Genomic DNA, 16100 nt, shown 5'->3' on the forward strand with positions numbered 1-16100 from the left:
CAGAATGGCTATCATCAAAAATTCTACAAATAATAAATGTTGGAGAGGATGTAGAGAAAAGGGAACCCTCCTACACTGTTGATGGGAATGTAAATTGGTGCAACCATTATGGAAAACAGTATGGAGGCTCCTCAAAAGACTGAAAAAAGAGAATTAGCATATGACTCAGCAATTCCACTCCTGGGTATATATCTGGAGAAAACCATAATTCAAAAAGATACATGCACCCCAATGTTCATTGCAGCACTATTTACAATAGCCAAGACATGGAAATAACCTAAATGTCCATCAACAGAGGAGCAGACAAAGAAGATGTGGTATATATATACAATGGACTACTACTCAGACATAAAAAAGAATGAAATAATGCCCTTTGCAGCAACATGGATGGACCGAGAGATTGTCATACTGAGTGAAGTAAGTCAGACAGAGAAAGACAAACATTATATGATATTTATATGTGGAATCTTAGAAAATGGTACAAATGAATTTATTTACAGAAAAGAAATAGAGTTACAGATGTAGAAAACAAACCTATGGTTACTGGGGGGGAAGGGGGGAATAAACTGGGAAATTAGGATTGACATATACATCCTACTATATTTAAAATAGAAAAAAAGCTTAGAGAGAGATTCTTGGGGTATACAGAATTTCAGGTTTTAAAAGAAATAAAGAAGGTACTTGGTATTTTTATTTTTTTATATAAAAGCAAAAGAAGAAGAATTGTGTATAATCAAATATCTTCTTTTAAAATGCAATTTCTGGCTTTTTCTTAGAGAACACAAATTTAAAGTGAAATAATTTTTAAAGTCCAATACAAAATTAAGAAAACCCACCAAAGTTTTGTGTAAATATTCAGGCATGCATTCATTTATTAACAAATATCTGCTGTGCATCTGTTACATGCCTGGTACTGCTTTGGACTCTGAGGATGCAGAGGTGACCAAGACAGATCATGTCCTTGACCGCATAAATTTTGTAGAGCTTAATGATTTAAAATTTCTGAGAAGAACTATAAAGTCAAATAAAACCAACACCTGAACTAACTGCAAGGCAAATTCAAAAAAAATAAGAAAAGCTTTGAGAATTGACTAGACTTACCCTTAAAAGTCCAAGATAGTGACTGAGATACAAGCTTGGTCATGGCATACACATCAAAGTCAAGGAGACAGGCACAAGAATCAAATTTATGACAGGAGGACAACTGGGTTGCAAAAATGTCTTCAAACAAATATTCACCATGCTATCCAGTTAAGGTTCTGAAAACCCTGGGTAACACATTCTACCTACAGGAAAAACAAGGTTCAAATTCAAGGTTTTCTAATAGTTAATTAAAAGGAGGCAAGAGAGTAACCACAAGAGAACAGAGAGAGAGGGAGGGATTGAAATTAAGATTGAGATTCTGTCTGTCATTGGATAAAAACAAGCAGCCATCACCAAAATGTGTACAAACAGTAAATGCTGGACAAGGTGTGGAGAAAAGGGAACCCTCTTACACTGCTGGTAGGAATGTAAATTGGTACAGCCACTATGGAGAACAGTATGGAGGTTCCTTAAAAAACTAAAAATAGAACTACCATATGATCCAGCAATCCCACTCCTGGGCATATACCCAGAGAAAACCATACTTCGAAAAGATACATACACCCCAATGATCATAGCAGCACTATTTACAATAGCCAAGACATGGAAGCAACCCAAGTGCCATGAAAAGATAAATGAATAAAGAAGATGTGGCATATATATATATAAAATATATACACACACACACACACATATATATATACACACACACATGTACACACAATGGAATACTAATCAGCCATTAAAAAAAGAATGAAATTCCACCATTTGCAGCAACATGAATGGACCTACAGAATATTATGCTTACTGAAATAAGTCAGACAGAGAAAGACAAATACTGTATGAAGTCACTTATATGTGGAATCTAGGAAATAATACAAATGAACGTATATGCAAAACAGAAATAGACTTACAGATATAGAAAACAAACTAGTGGTTACAAAAGGGGAGAGGAAGAAGGGAGGGGCAAACTAGGGGTATAGGATTAAGAGACACAAACTACTATGTATAAAATAGATAAGCAACAAGAATATATGTATAGCACAGGGAATTCTAGCCATTATCTTGTAATAACTCTTAATGGAGTATAATCTGTAAAAATACTGAATCACCACACTATATACCTGAAACTAATATAATATGTAAATCAACTCTACTTAAATTAAAAAGAGAAACTCAGTTTCAAAATTTGTCTTTAAAATATTCCAAAAGGCATGACAGATGCTGAAAGTGTGAACTCCTTTCAAATGCAATTATGTTGAATGCGCTTGGTACCGGTTGACTTGCTCCCAAGGCCCCACATACTTTCAGTTGAAGCCCCATCCCATAGTGACTCCTAAATCTTCAGTAAAGTATTTAGACACACACACACACACACACACAACTATGAGTGAGTGTTTTTCTAGAACTTGATGAATAAGTTCTATATTCAATGGTTTGAATATAGAGATAGCCCTAAAGGTTAAGGACTACAGAGGACAGACACACACTAGGAGCAAGCTGTGAGAACTCACAGGTATCATGAAGACTGTCACATGCCACAGAATTAGATTTTCACCTAAGTTAACCAGATATTCAAGGAGGAGGAAGCCCCCAGATGACAGCATGGCTATTCTAATTTTGCCTCCTCCATTTCATCATCCATATAACTTCGGAGTGAGTTTTCTAAGACACAAATCTAAGCATGCCCTACCTATGATCAAGATTCTTCAATAATTTTCCATTGCCTACTGGATTAAAAAAGAAGAAGAGGGGCTTCCCTGGTGGCGCAGTGGTTGAGAATCCACCTGCCAATGCAGGGGACACAGGTTTGATCCCTGGTCCGGGAAGATCCCACATGCCGCGGAGCAACTAAGCCCGCACACCACAACTACTGAGCCTGTGCTCTAGAGTCCGTGAGCCACAACTACTGAGCCCGCACGCCGCAACTACTGAAGCCCGTGCGCCTAGAGCCCGTGCTCCGCAATGAGAAGCCACCACAACGAGAAGCCCACACACTACAACGAAGAGTAGCCCCCGCTCGCCGCAACTAGAGAAAGCCCACGCACAGCAGCGAAGACCCAACACAGCCAAAAATAAATAAATAAAATAAATAAATTTATAACAACAACAAAAAAAGAAGACAAAAACCTTTGCAAAGCATTTAAGGCCTTTCCCAGCTTCTTGCAAAGTGCCTGGTGAGCAGTGGGTTCTCTAAACATGGAGCATGAGCATGGTTCCCTCTTTCTATCAGGCCTCAACTCAAAAATCACAGAACTTCTCAGAAAGGTCACCCCTGGCCATCTACTAGAATGCCAGCAAGCCCTCTCCCCCCAAATTTTCATAGCCCTCTCCTATACTTATTTTCTCTCCTCAGTTCTTTCAATATCTAACATATTATGTATTTTACTTATGTAACTTATTGTCTGTAACCCTCAGTAGGCATATATAAAACATCAACTATAATCTCTAGGTAGACAGGGATTTTTGACTTTTTAATTTGTCCACTACTATCTCCATTACCTAGAACCGGGCTTGGCACACAGAAAGTGCTTCATAAAATATATGTAGGATGGATGGGTGCGTGGATCATTAAAACCTCAACCCAAAAACCAGTTCTACCTGAAGCCTCCAGGAAGATTTAGATATTCCTGCTTCTCTCTCCTTCCCTGTACGTAACTTCTCTTATCATATTGTACTTCTTTGTATGTTGAGCTGAAAACTTCATTGAAATCAAGGGCCTCACTTTCATTTGTATGTACTTAGAAGTGACTCCTTTGTGCTTGGTACATGATATGCCATTGAATAAATGAATGATTGATTATATCCTTATTTTAAAGATGAGGAAAATAAGGTTTAAAAAGGTTAAATAACTTTTAAGGGCACACACTAGTAAGTTGCAGAGGTAAGATACTAACCCAAATGTATACCAAGCCATTCCTTTAGTTTTCCTTGTCACTACTACCATATCTCCCTACAATGTTCTATCCTGTCCCACATTTTCTATTATTCATATTGTACCTATTACTAAGTCCCTGTTCAAATCAAATCCCACCTATTCAATGAAATCTTCCAGATGACTCTTATTCACAGTAATTTCTCCTTTTTTTTTTTACCAGAAAGTTCCTGAGATAGCTCTCAGGGTAAATGGGGGAGGTTATAAGATAGGGTTTGTGGCCTATCTTATAACAGCTTATCCACTTGTGTTCCTCACTCCATATTCAGGCTCTTGGTGCAAAGGCCTACCTGTTTTGCAGGTAATGCACCCTCCATTGGTCCCCAACCTCAGGTAACAGTCTCTCATGATCTACATATCTCTCCTAAGGACTTATGTGGCTGGTGATGGGTGCAACTGTTTCCTTGGTTTGACTGAGCTGAGCTTCCAAGAGAAGCTGCAGAATGAAGCAACTCTGAATAATCCGCATCCCCACCCTGGGATTAGCACTCAGGATACATAAAGCTTTTCCCCTCCTCTCTCCATCTCTGTTTCTGTTGAAAGAAAGGGTTTCAACCTTTCCCAAATGTGACTCTTCCAAGGTTGTTTCGTGAGAAGCAAAAGCTTATTTCCTATTAGCCATTTCCTCATGTTATCACATGGAAAATAGACTTTTCATTGGCCCAACTTCTCCCTTTTTAAACAGAGGCGCATATACCAACATCAGAAATAACAATTTTTGTTTTCAATGGTCCTTGAAAAGTAATGTAAAAAGATACTTACAGTTGAAAAAATATGCTTGTTACTTGTTCTCATTTTCTCATCTCAAGCTGAGACATATACACTCAGAACCTGCAAAAACCACAATAAATTCTTCTCTAATGTCTTCTGTACTTAAAATCTTCAGTACATACCCAAGCATCTTATTCAGTAATAATGTGCCACCCTAGTTTGTAACTGCACTAAACATTTAACCCTTAATTGTGTCTACATAAAATGTTGACATATCCACAATCTGAGAAGCAGTAGTGAATTAAAAGCGCAGGACTACCTGTGTTCAGATCCCACCTCCATCATTTATCAGCTGTGCAAAGTTAAGTTCCTTAACGTCTGTCTCATTTTCCTCATTTTAAAATGGTATCCTATCACTTCATAAAGTTGTTATATTTAATTTGAAAATAGTAATTAATAAATGATAGCTATATGGGAGTTTATTATGCACCGGGCACTATGTTGAGCACTTTACATCCATTTCATCTGTCAGAGAAATCTGAAGAAACTCAGAAGCTGAGCACAGGGCTTTGTACATTGTAGACAACTAAAATATACTGACGGAATGAAGCTCAAAGAAGCTAAGAAGTTCCGGGGCTATCAGGATATTGGTAGAGCTGTGAGTGGAGCCCAGGTATGTCTGACCGCAAAGCCCATGTCCCTGACCCCTGCGCTATATTCTGACAACGTCCAGAGTGCCCAGGACAGGGCTGGCACAGAAAGGCCCTGATACATGGCGTTTTGTTTACCATGGGCCCTCTGACATTAGAGAGGACTAGAAGAGTGGTCTTTGAACGCGGGCTCACCAGTTTCCAGCAGGGCCTTGAGCCCACTGGTCAGGGCTACGTGGTTTTCCTAGCCGAGGACTGAGGTGAGATGGAAAATGCACCCTTCTTCACTCCTCTATTCTCTTCTTCCCACAATTGCCGGGCCGGGTGAGCCCCCCGGGGCACGCACTTCTGGAGCCCCTTTTTCCTCTGAGACTCGCAGGCTAGCCGACGCGACTGCGGCCCTGGGTTGGAGGGAGCCTGTTTCCAGTCGGACCGCGTCCGGCGGCGCTTCCGAGCTCCGCGCCTGCGCACTCAGCCCGTCGCCGCGCCGGCCCTGAGGACGTGTGCGCGCTGCCTTCGCGGCTCCTGGGCCTTGAGATGCGCGGCTCGCGGGCCCGTGCCAGCTCCAGGTGCGTGAGGAGGATTTCAAGAACCCAGGTGTGAGGTGGAGCGACCCCGCCGGGAAAGGTCGGGCCTGCCTCGGTCCCTCCAAGGTGCCCGGGGACCCAGAACGGGGGCGCCACGACCTCAGCTCCTTTGCTTTTCCCACTTCCCCGCCTTCTGACTGCAGCTCATGGGGAGCGGGAATCTCTGAGAGGAATTGCAAAAAACGATACTTTCCCCTGCAGTGGGTCGTATCACATGTGGCATTTTTCCCCCTCTCTGTGGCCAAAGCAGTTTTCATCCTTGCCTTTACATTCCTGGTGTGTGATTTTGCAGTCTCTGAACTCTGGCTCGACTCCTAGGTGCTTATTGGTTGTGGGCAATTAGGGCGAGGGCCAGTTGTCAGGGTCTGTGTCCTGTGCAATTCCTCTTAGAGGAAGAGGTGAGGGTTCAAGGTCAAGAGAGGGGGCCGGGGGAAGTGGGGCAGAAGAAGCTACAGAGAGGGAAAGGCTGTGATAAATGTCGCCAGAGGTTATTCCGTAACTGAAAGTTCTCTAACTTTCTCTCAGTTCTTGTGTTTCTTGTTCATTTACTTTTGTGATATCCTCACCTCGTTTTAATGGTGTTGTTAAGACTGGAAAACCAACAGGCTTTCGGCCTTGAAGTATCGGAATTTTTTGAGATCAGTTTTCACAGTTTTATAACGGAGTGTATCTTGCTGTAGTCAAGGTAATCTGGGGGTTGACCCATTGAGATTTACCATCTTTTATTTTCACTTTAACATAGGAAAAATTACACGCTGTTGGATTTGTTTTTGAAATATGACCGACAAAAAAGGTCATTTGAGAACACAGAGAAATCAGTAGAAGTGGGATTTGGAGTTCTATCAAATTACTGTGCATATGCTTAAGTACGCGTGGGACTGCATTTGGAGCTTGGGGATCCCTTAGCTGTCACTTATAAATAGCAGATGAGATCACTGCTTGCCACCGGTGATTCTAACAATATAGGGCTTCCAGTAAGTGCTTTCCCACATGGTGTGGACGCAACTGACAATAGTATCCGGTCTTAGTGCTAGTGTTAGTTGATAAGCCATAGTCTCTTTTTGGCACAGTAACTATAGGTAGTCAATTCCTGTTACAATCAGAAATGGTTGTCATGTGTGTGGTTCTAGTGTGGGATTTTTTTCAAGCGTTCCAAAGAAACTATTAAAGGAAAGAAGAAATACACAAAAGGAGCTGAGGACCCTGGCTACAGGCCAGAATCCTATGTGTGATCTTTCAGGCCCAACCATAGACAATTGCGTGGCTTGGCCTGGCTGGCCTCTTCGGGGGAAGCTGCTCTTGCCACACCAGATTTGGGCATGGCCAGTGCACTGCAGTTTTCTGGAGGGAGTTGCAGTCAAGGACTCACCCCTTCCCTCCCACTAGCCATGCTCATACTGTATTGCATTCCTGGCTCAGGTACTTCCATTCTGAGGGCCTTGGCCGAGGTACTTCCCAGGTGCCTCCACCAATACCTCCTTATTGCAAAGGGAGGGAAGGTGGAGGGGGCAGCCTTGACTGAGGTACTTTTCTCCATTTTGACCCAGGACCATTCCACTTGTAGCTCTTCCTTCCTCCTCCCCTGGCCCACAGGTCCATAGAGGCAGAAACCTTTTGTTCCAGCCTCCTTTGCAGAGAGATGATTGTGCATTGCATCCACCTAACCCTCACCTAGTGTTCCATTTAATCGACCACTGGGGAACCAGTACTTTTTTAGCCTCTTGCTTGCACTGTGGCAGTAAGTGAATAAAGACTTATTACTTGCAGTTTGGCTCATTGTCCTAATTGACACCTCAACACCTGATTTTGCCTGATGGGAATTAAATAAATTGCCAAGTTCTTGGCAATTCACTTAATTTTAATCCTCGTAACTGCTGCTGTGTTAGCATTTTAGGGATTTGGAGTACATTCACCTGTAATTTCTCTAACTCAGTGTTGTGAAAGTGCATAGTAACAGCATCAACAGCTGATTGTTGCTAACGGGGATATCTGGGTTATATGGTATATTTTATACATTAATATAGTGGCTTGCAGTCAGATTATTTGTGTGGCATATTACCTTTGGCCTCTAATTAGATTTTTCTGATAAATATTTTGGGGTTCTATGGGTCAGTTGAAGAAAATTAATAATCCTTAGTAATCCTGTCTCATCCTATGGGCCCCAATCTTACTTAATAGATTACTTGCCACTTTGAATAAAGTGATTGATTTGTTGTAGGTTCCTCTGTCTAGTGTGGAAAGAGGTATGCCAGGAACAGGTTTCACAGGTTTTTACCTCCTCCTATAGAAGTTTCACGAAACAGTATTTATCCTTACCATATGTTATGCAATCTGATATTTTCTACTCTATTAAACAAAAATGCTGATCATGACCCACTAAAGTGATTGCACAATCCACTAATGGGTAGTGACATGCAGTTTGAAAACCACTATGATAAAACAACTAGAAGATAATTTGCTCAATAAATGAATTTTTTTTTCTGTTTTTAAATCAGATTCCTGAAGAGAACCACAGTGGGTGTGTTTGTGATTTTGTGTTTAAGGTGTCTTCTAGGAGAAAATAGATAATAGCACACAGCATATATGTTGGATATTCACTAAATCATCTGACAAAAGAACACTGAGTTTCTGGTAGATTTATCAACTCTCTGATCTCAACTAGAAGATACGACATTAGAGAGCTGGCACAGCTTTTTTTAATCTCTGGCTTCCTTATTTAAGGGAAATGCAGTAGAAGACGAAGGATGAGAAGAAAATTGGCTTTTCAGTTAGGAGAAGACAGGGTATAAAATGGTTGAGAAAGTTCCTGGTAAGCTTTTGCATGTGTCCTACAGAGGTATATTAGGGAAAATATCTTTATCTTTATATTAACTGAGACCAAAATGACCTTTTTATTCTACTGCCTGAAAAGTAAACTACACTCAGACTTTCAATTACTTAGCCATAGATAAGTATATAAGTAGCCAGTGTGTCAACCTCATTGCCTCTGTACTTGTCTTTTAGGACTTCTACAACAAAGTGGAAAGGAGAAATAAAAAGAAATGTTTGTTTAGTGTGTTTATCTCTTAGTTAGAAACCCTAAAAATGATATTAAGTAGATAAGGATAAAGTTTTTAAATTTGATTAGTGTTGAGCTAAATAATACCTTACATTTATACATTGCTTCAGTTTTCCAACACATTTAGGTGCATTATCTCCATTGATTCTCACAACAACTCAATGTGGTAGGCAGGCCAGGAGGCATTTTCCCTGATTTAGAGATGAGGAATCTATATTTCCTTCTTCTTGCCACCAAGTTCATATGATGGCAAATCTGGGACTAGAATCCAGGTTTTCTGGGACATTTTCTCCCAGTTGTTTATGTTATCTTTGTTGGTCCAAAGAAGTAACTGAGAGTAAATATTGCTAATGATGTGGCTAAGAATTTTGATAACTAAAACATTCCATTCTCAGATCATGTCCAAGGTATGCTATAATTGAATGCAGATATGTCTTAATTTTAGTATTATATTTTATTTCTTACACTCTTTATCTTTCTAGCCCAATTTTTGAAAAATGACAAATCTACTTAATAGTGGACTAGGAAAATTAGAATTAAAAGATTTATTTAATGTTAAGAAATTCAACTCAGTCCCCTTTTAATGTATCATCTCAATTAATTAGAAATATAGCTTAAAATTATATACATTTTTAAGTATTTCTTTTAAAGACTTCTCATTTCTCTGTATGAGTGAAATTAGTTTAATGATTCTAAAGTATCTAAGCGGGACTCTCACTGTTGTGGCCTCTCCCGTTGCGGAGCACAGGCTCCGGACGTGCAGGCTCAGCGGCCATGGCTCACGGGCCCAGCCACTCCGTGGCATGTGGGATCCTCCCGGACCGGGGCACGAACCCGTGTCCCCTGCATTGGCAGGCGGACTGTCAACCACTGCACCACCAGGGAAGCCCTAACTTACTTTTAGACACAGGAAGAGTTGAGGTTCCCTATTGCCTTTAATACCTTTAGCCAAAGAACAGGTTAAATTATTTCTTTTCATATGAATAAGTAATTTTTAATTAATACATTTTTATTTTTAATTTTTAGACATCTGTGGAGTGTAAGAACACTATGGAGCTCATCAGAGTATATTACTGAAGAATATGATGGCTGAAACCAATTTTAAAATGCTAAAGATTCAACAGTGTGTAGTAGCCAACAAACTACCTAGAAACAGGCCATATATTTGCAATATTTGCTTCAAGCATTTTGAAACACCCTCAAAATTAGCGAGGCATTATCTCATTCATACTGGTCAAAAGCCATTTGAATGTGATGTGTGTCATAAAACCTTTAGACAACTAGTTCATCTGGAACGACATCAACTAACTCATAATCTGCCTTTTAAATGTAGTATTTGTCCACGCCACTTTAAGAATCTGAAGACATTCGTGAAGCACCAACAGCTTCACAATGAAACTTACCAGAATGATGTTAAACAGGTCAGAAGACTGCTGGAGGCCAAGCAAGAAAAGCCAGTGTATGGAATGTATCATGCTCTTACCACAGAGGAGAGATGGGCATTACACCCGTGCTCCAAGTCTGATCCTACACACAGCCCTACAAAGAAAAAAAAGAACATTCACGCGTGTACAATCTGTGGCAAGCTGTTCCCCTCACAGTCAAAACTTGATAGGCACGCACTTATTCATACTGGTCAGAGGCCTTTTAAATGTGTCCTGTGCAGTAAATCTTTTCGACAGTCAACTCACTTAAAAATCCACCAACTCACACATTCAGAGGAAAGACCTTTTCAATGTTGTTTTTGTCAAAAAGGATTTAAGATTCAAAGCAAACTGCTGAAGCATAAACAAATCCATGCCAGGAATAAGACTTTTCAGACTCTTTCATTAAAGGTGAAGAGTCCAGAATCAGGGCCCCTGCCTAATAAGTTAAATGCAAAGCAGGATAGTTTTGAAAACGGTGATATACATGAATCTGAGGAGAATAATCAACTTGATGTCCACTCTATTTATATTGTCCCTTTTCAATGTCCAGAGTGTGAAGAATGTTTTGAATCAGAGCAGATTCTCAATGGACACAAGTGTTTTCCTGCCAGAAGTGGCAAAATTCCAAGCAGGCTCAAAAGAAGCTACAACTATAAAACCATTGTTAAAAAAATATTGGCTAAGCTTAAACGAGCTGGGGGTAAAAAATTAGATAATTTTCGATCTGAGAAAAAAGTATTTAAAAACAGTTTCTTGAAAAATTGTGAACTTGTTTCCGGTGAGCAGAGCCCTGAACAAACCCAGAGAACATTTATGGGTTCTCTTGGCAAGCATGGAACATATAAGACAGTTGGCAATAAAAAGAAGAAAACGTTGACTTTGCCATTTTCTTGGCAAAAGCACTTCCAGAGCCAAAATATGGGAAAAAACGTAAAAGGTATTCTTACACCAGAGAACATGTTAACTATGGATAATTCTGTGAATAATAAAGATGTATCTATCTATGGTTCATCAGGTGAGGAATTCTTTGAAAACTGTGAAGTGCTTCAGTGTGGTTTTTCAGTTACAAATGAAAACATCTATACTGGACATAAGATGTGTCCTTGTGACAAATGTGAGAAAGTGTTTCCTTCTGTATCTAAACTACAAAGACACTATTTAATTCATACTGGACAGAGGCCTTTTGGCTGTAATGTTTGTGGGAAATCTTTTAGACAGTCAGCTCACCTGAAAAGACATAAATTAACTCATATTGATAAGATTCCATATAGAAAATCTCTTTGCCAAGTAGAATTGGAAAATTTGAACAAACTTTTCATTCATCAAGGTGATAATGTTAACTATAGTGCTTCCCAGCAATGTCAGACTCTTGGTTTTCAAAAATACGAGGTCTCAGAGTCAGATCAAACATCAGAAATAAAAGTGAAGGCAGAATCAGAGGATTTCATTCTTGGTACCCCCTATAGGAACAGGCAGCCCTGTCTTTCTAGTGCACTTCTGGAATCAGAGCAGAGCCATCATAGTCATTGTTGTAGTTATTCAGGGCGTACTGAGAGGAATGATGGCCTTCTTTACCAATGCAGTGTTTGTTCTAAAAGTTTTAGATCCCCATCTAAACTGGAAAGACACTATCTAATTCACGCAGGGCAGAAGCCATTTGAATGCTCAGTTTGTGGCAAAACATTCAGACAGGCTCCTCACTGGAAGAGACATCAACTTACTCACTTTAAGGAATGACCACAAGAGAAAATGGTTGTCTTAAATTCAGTTATGTAATTGACAGACCCACCAACACATGTGTGGTCTTTCTGGTGACCTTGCTCTTTAGCCTCTATCATTTATAATGTATTTTTATCAAAAGGCCTGCATTAGATTGAATGATTTCATAGGCAGTTGCTTGTCTGCATAGTCAGAGGTAAGATACATAGAAATGTAATATGTTTTAGGAACAGCCAAATTAATTTTTAGGGGGAAGAACATGATTTGATGCCATAAAGCAAGTATTTGTTTTATTTTAACATACACTTTGGCTGTATTGAAAATGTTGTAAATCCATGATGTAGTACAAATAATTCAGCCTCATTTTTAAAGGAATTATTCCTTAAGACACGCCATCTCCTTTTATATATGCTCAAAAGACTGAGAGGCAAAAATTGGGTTTTGGCCGCTACAGATAGCCCCACTATATTATTTCATGTATTTTACACCTATGGTTCAAATTCCATTGCAAAATTTTTTCTTATAAGCTAAAAAATATAAAGGCAATAAAAGTGAAAGTGGATGAGAAAATAATAGCATTATTTTCATTGTTCTTTTCCAAGCTGTTTATTCTTAGGACTACGGCAGCTTACCCTCCTATTCTATAGGTGATTTGAATTGTTTTTTTGCCCAGCCTGCTGTTATCTTTACCCCCAAAATGTACAAGTAGGAGAGAGGCTAGGATGCACCTGTATACATTTACCATGTTTATTTGTCAGGAATAATGTTCAAGTGTCATAATCTTTTTGATGATATGTACGCAGTGCCATCTTTTCAGAGGAATGAATGCAATTCATCTACATGCTTATTAATGATTGATAGCAGTAGTTGTAGACTTAAGACTCACCTGTAGATCTGCATCTCCATAAGACTTTTACATTCACCTTAGCAAAACTTTCTTTATACCTCTTTGAGTGGTCCTATGACTAAACTAAATATTCTATTAAGTTTGATCAAACGGCAGTGACTAGGTCTAGTTCTATTTTTTATTCCTGTTTTTTTGCAAGATTCTAATGCTAAAGAATGTTATTTTGATCATTAGTAAATTGTTACTTTAGTTAGTAAGGTAATCCCGTATAGGAATAAGATGCTTATGGAATTGAGAGTATCATTCTAAACAGTACTGTCATGATTTGGGGAATATTTAGTCAAACTGTAAAAGGCTTGTAATCACACATTGTCCTTCACATTTGCCATTTTTAATAAAATCTTTAAGAATGACATTTCCTAGCAATAAGAGAAAGTAACCATTATCTTTCTAAGGTGAAAAGAACAGGTGGGTATTTATCCTAGCACTCTCATATATGTAGTGACAAGCCCTCTACTGAGAATGGATAAAGGAACAATTTTACATTGTACTGTAATAATTGTCTTTGTGGGGGGCGGGGAGGAGAAGTCAGTCTGCTTTTACAAGTGAATTTTGAGAAACTTGGGTTTAATTCATAGAGATTAAACTTAACAGTACAGATAAAAGCCCAACGATGTACAAATGTGCAGGAGAATCGTGTTTTAAAGAATAATTTCTCTTATGTTTCCTTGAGATGTGTTCCTCCAGTGCAAACAAGGTGATGTTTTATAAAATTTGCTTTACACAGAACTATTTAAGAACACATCTGTTACATAAAAGCAAGGGATAACTAGTTCATGTTTTCCAAGAATAAAGGGTTTTTTTCTTTAATATGTCTGAAATTATATATTTGGGAATTTTCCTAAGCTATTTATGTAATTTTATTTGAAGTAAATGTCTCATATACTCCTTTCCCAACCCTAACAGGAGAATCCTAACAGTGTTGTGCTTGTATGATTATTAGACTTTATTTGCCTAAGTGATACTACTATACATTTTTTTTTTTGGCCCATGCCTTTTTAAGCTGTTTCATATTGAAAGTTGGAATATTGTAAAAATTTTGTCGAAGAGGTACTGTAGTGCTATTTGAAGTACCTGTAACGAAATACTTATTTACTTTTATTATCACTACAAGCTGTGGAAACTTTATAGGAATGAAAATAAACTGTATACATCCATGATAAACTATATACATCCATGATAAGAAGTTTAAACATTAGATGTTAAATGATGACTTGCTGCATGCTAGAACTGTTATTATTGTTGAATCAATTGCTTTGGTTTTCTGAAAAAAATAAACTTTTAAATATCTGTAAAGAAAATTAGAAGAATTTTTGTTTGGGCAATTCCAGGCTGTAGCATGATTATTTACTGAAGTAGTTTGATTGAGTTAGTGAAATTATTGCTTCTTGTTTTGTACTGCAATAGGGCCTATTAGGACAAAATGTGTGTTGAAGGAAAGTAGATGGTGATTCTTGAAAAATTCAAATTTTAGAATATTTTAAAAATAAAGTTTCAAATTACACAGTTTGAACTTGTTTAAAAGGGAAAATCACATAATACAGGAACAAGGTACTGATTGCCAGACACTTTCCTGGGCCCACTCCAGTCTACCTTCTACCTTCTGAGCTTGCTACATGGATAGTTAATCGTTTACTTCCTTGTTCATGTTAAGTTCCTTTGATAGCTCCTTATAACCTACAAATGGATATGTTAACTCCATTGCATGTCACATGATCTATCTACTTATCCATTTATCTTCCTCCTTGGCCTCCCTGTCCAGGTTTGTGCTAAAGAAACATAAAATTAGTTCCTCCAATACATGTTATTCCCGCTTCCATCTTATCTATGTAGTATTAATTTAAATTAGATACAAACTCATACTGTATTCAAAGAAGAGATTTAGTTGAGCCAGGTTTTATTTGTTTTTAGCCCATGATTATGGAAGAAAACTAAAGTGTTTAATTTGCAGAAAACAGATTTCAATTTACGTTATGTGAGATAACCAATGGGAATTACAGACATTTTTAAGGGATAGCACCAGTGTTTGAAGTCTGCATATCTTATAAGAATCCTTTGTTAGAAGTGAATTGTCAAGGGCTGTTTCATGCAGAATATCTGCTCTTTAGAAGCAGGGAAAGGAAACATTTAATTCCTTTCTTGTTGAGATTTCTCCTATTGCCAGTTAGAAGGGCTTAGAATTTCAGGGCTAACTGCTAGAATTCTATTAGCACTATTCTATTAGAGAACAAAATTCTATTAGAGGAAAAAAGATAACTGAAAAAGAAAAGTGGTACAATGGTATTATTAAACAATATGGAACATGTAATACTTTGCATCTATATCAGCTAACTTCTATTCATTCTTTGAAGTTTAAGCTTAAACACTGCTTCCTCTGGAAGCCTTTTTGATTTACCCTAGTGCTCTATTCCCTGTGCTCCCACTGCTTTTTGTTCATAACTCTATTAATCGTCACTGTTGACTAGTGGTTTTCAAACTTTAGTGTGCACTAGAATCATCTAGAGGGCTTGTTAAAAGCATAGATTGCTGAGCTACACCCTCAGAATTTCTGATTCAATATTTGGAGTTGGGCCTGAAAATTTGCATTTATACAGGTTAGCTGTTACTGCTATATTGAAACTATACTTTGAGAACCATTGAGCTAAACTACATTTTTCTGGAAAGCAAGAGAATGCATGATTTTATGTTTTATACATAAAGTATAAAGCAGTGTCTGTAATGTTTTTACCTCCTCAAATATATACTGAATGTATAAAGGAAGAAATGAATGAAGTCATTATTACAAACTCTTACCTTCTCTGTAAATCTATAATTTCATTCAGAGCCTTTCATTCATTCTTGGAATGAGTTTGCCTTCTAAGATGTTGTGATCAAAGCCAATCCAAAACTTTCTAAACATCCCTCCTCTTCACTCAAAAATGTCGATCTTTACTCCTTACTTTTCTCATGTATCTCAGAATAATAATATTCTTCCACTTTTCTGAAGCTAGCTTCTCCTTGCTCTCTCTCCTTCTGGGAGCTTC

The 16100-nt window shown here is 38.3% G+C and overlaps 1 protein-coding gene across 4 annotated transcripts; it reads left to right on the forward strand.

Moving 5' to 3' along the window:
• The first annotated feature begins 5824 nt into the window (after positions 1-5824).
• Positions 5825-14367, forward strand: ZNF770 (zinc finger protein 770). 4 transcript variants are annotated; one of them, XM_033435849.2, is made up of 3 exons: positions 5839-5948; positions 8688-8775; positions 10051-14367. In XM_033435849.2, the coding sequence occupies exon 3, from the start codon at positions 10107-10109 to the stop codon at positions 12186-12188; it is 2082 nt and encodes a 693-aa protein (XP_033291740.1). In that variant the 5' UTR covers positions 5839-5948; positions 8688-8775; positions 10051-10106; the 3' UTR covers positions 12189-14367. The 4 variants fall into 4 exon arrangements, with proteins under 4 accessions (XP_004274075.2, XP_033291740.1, XP_033291742.1 ...); XM_004274027.4 differs by lacking the exon at positions 8688-8775 and having other exon boundaries at positions 5825-5948; XM_033435851.2 differs by lacking the exon at positions 8688-8775 and having other exon boundaries at positions 5905-6032.
• Positions 14368-16100: the final 1733 nt, after the last annotated feature.

This window comes from Orcinus orca, chromosome 2 (assembly GCF_937001465.1).
Source record: "Orcinus orca chromosome 2, mOrcOrc1.1, whole genome shotgun sequence".
Lineage (NCBI taxonomy): Eukaryota > Metazoa > Chordata > Mammalia > Artiodactyla > Delphinidae > Orcinus > Orcinus orca.

Coding starts and splice junctions, on each gene's coding strand:
- ZNF770 (XM_004274027.4), top strand. CDS start 10,107: ATGATGGCTGAAACCAATTTTAAAATGCTAAAGATTCAACAGTGTGTA.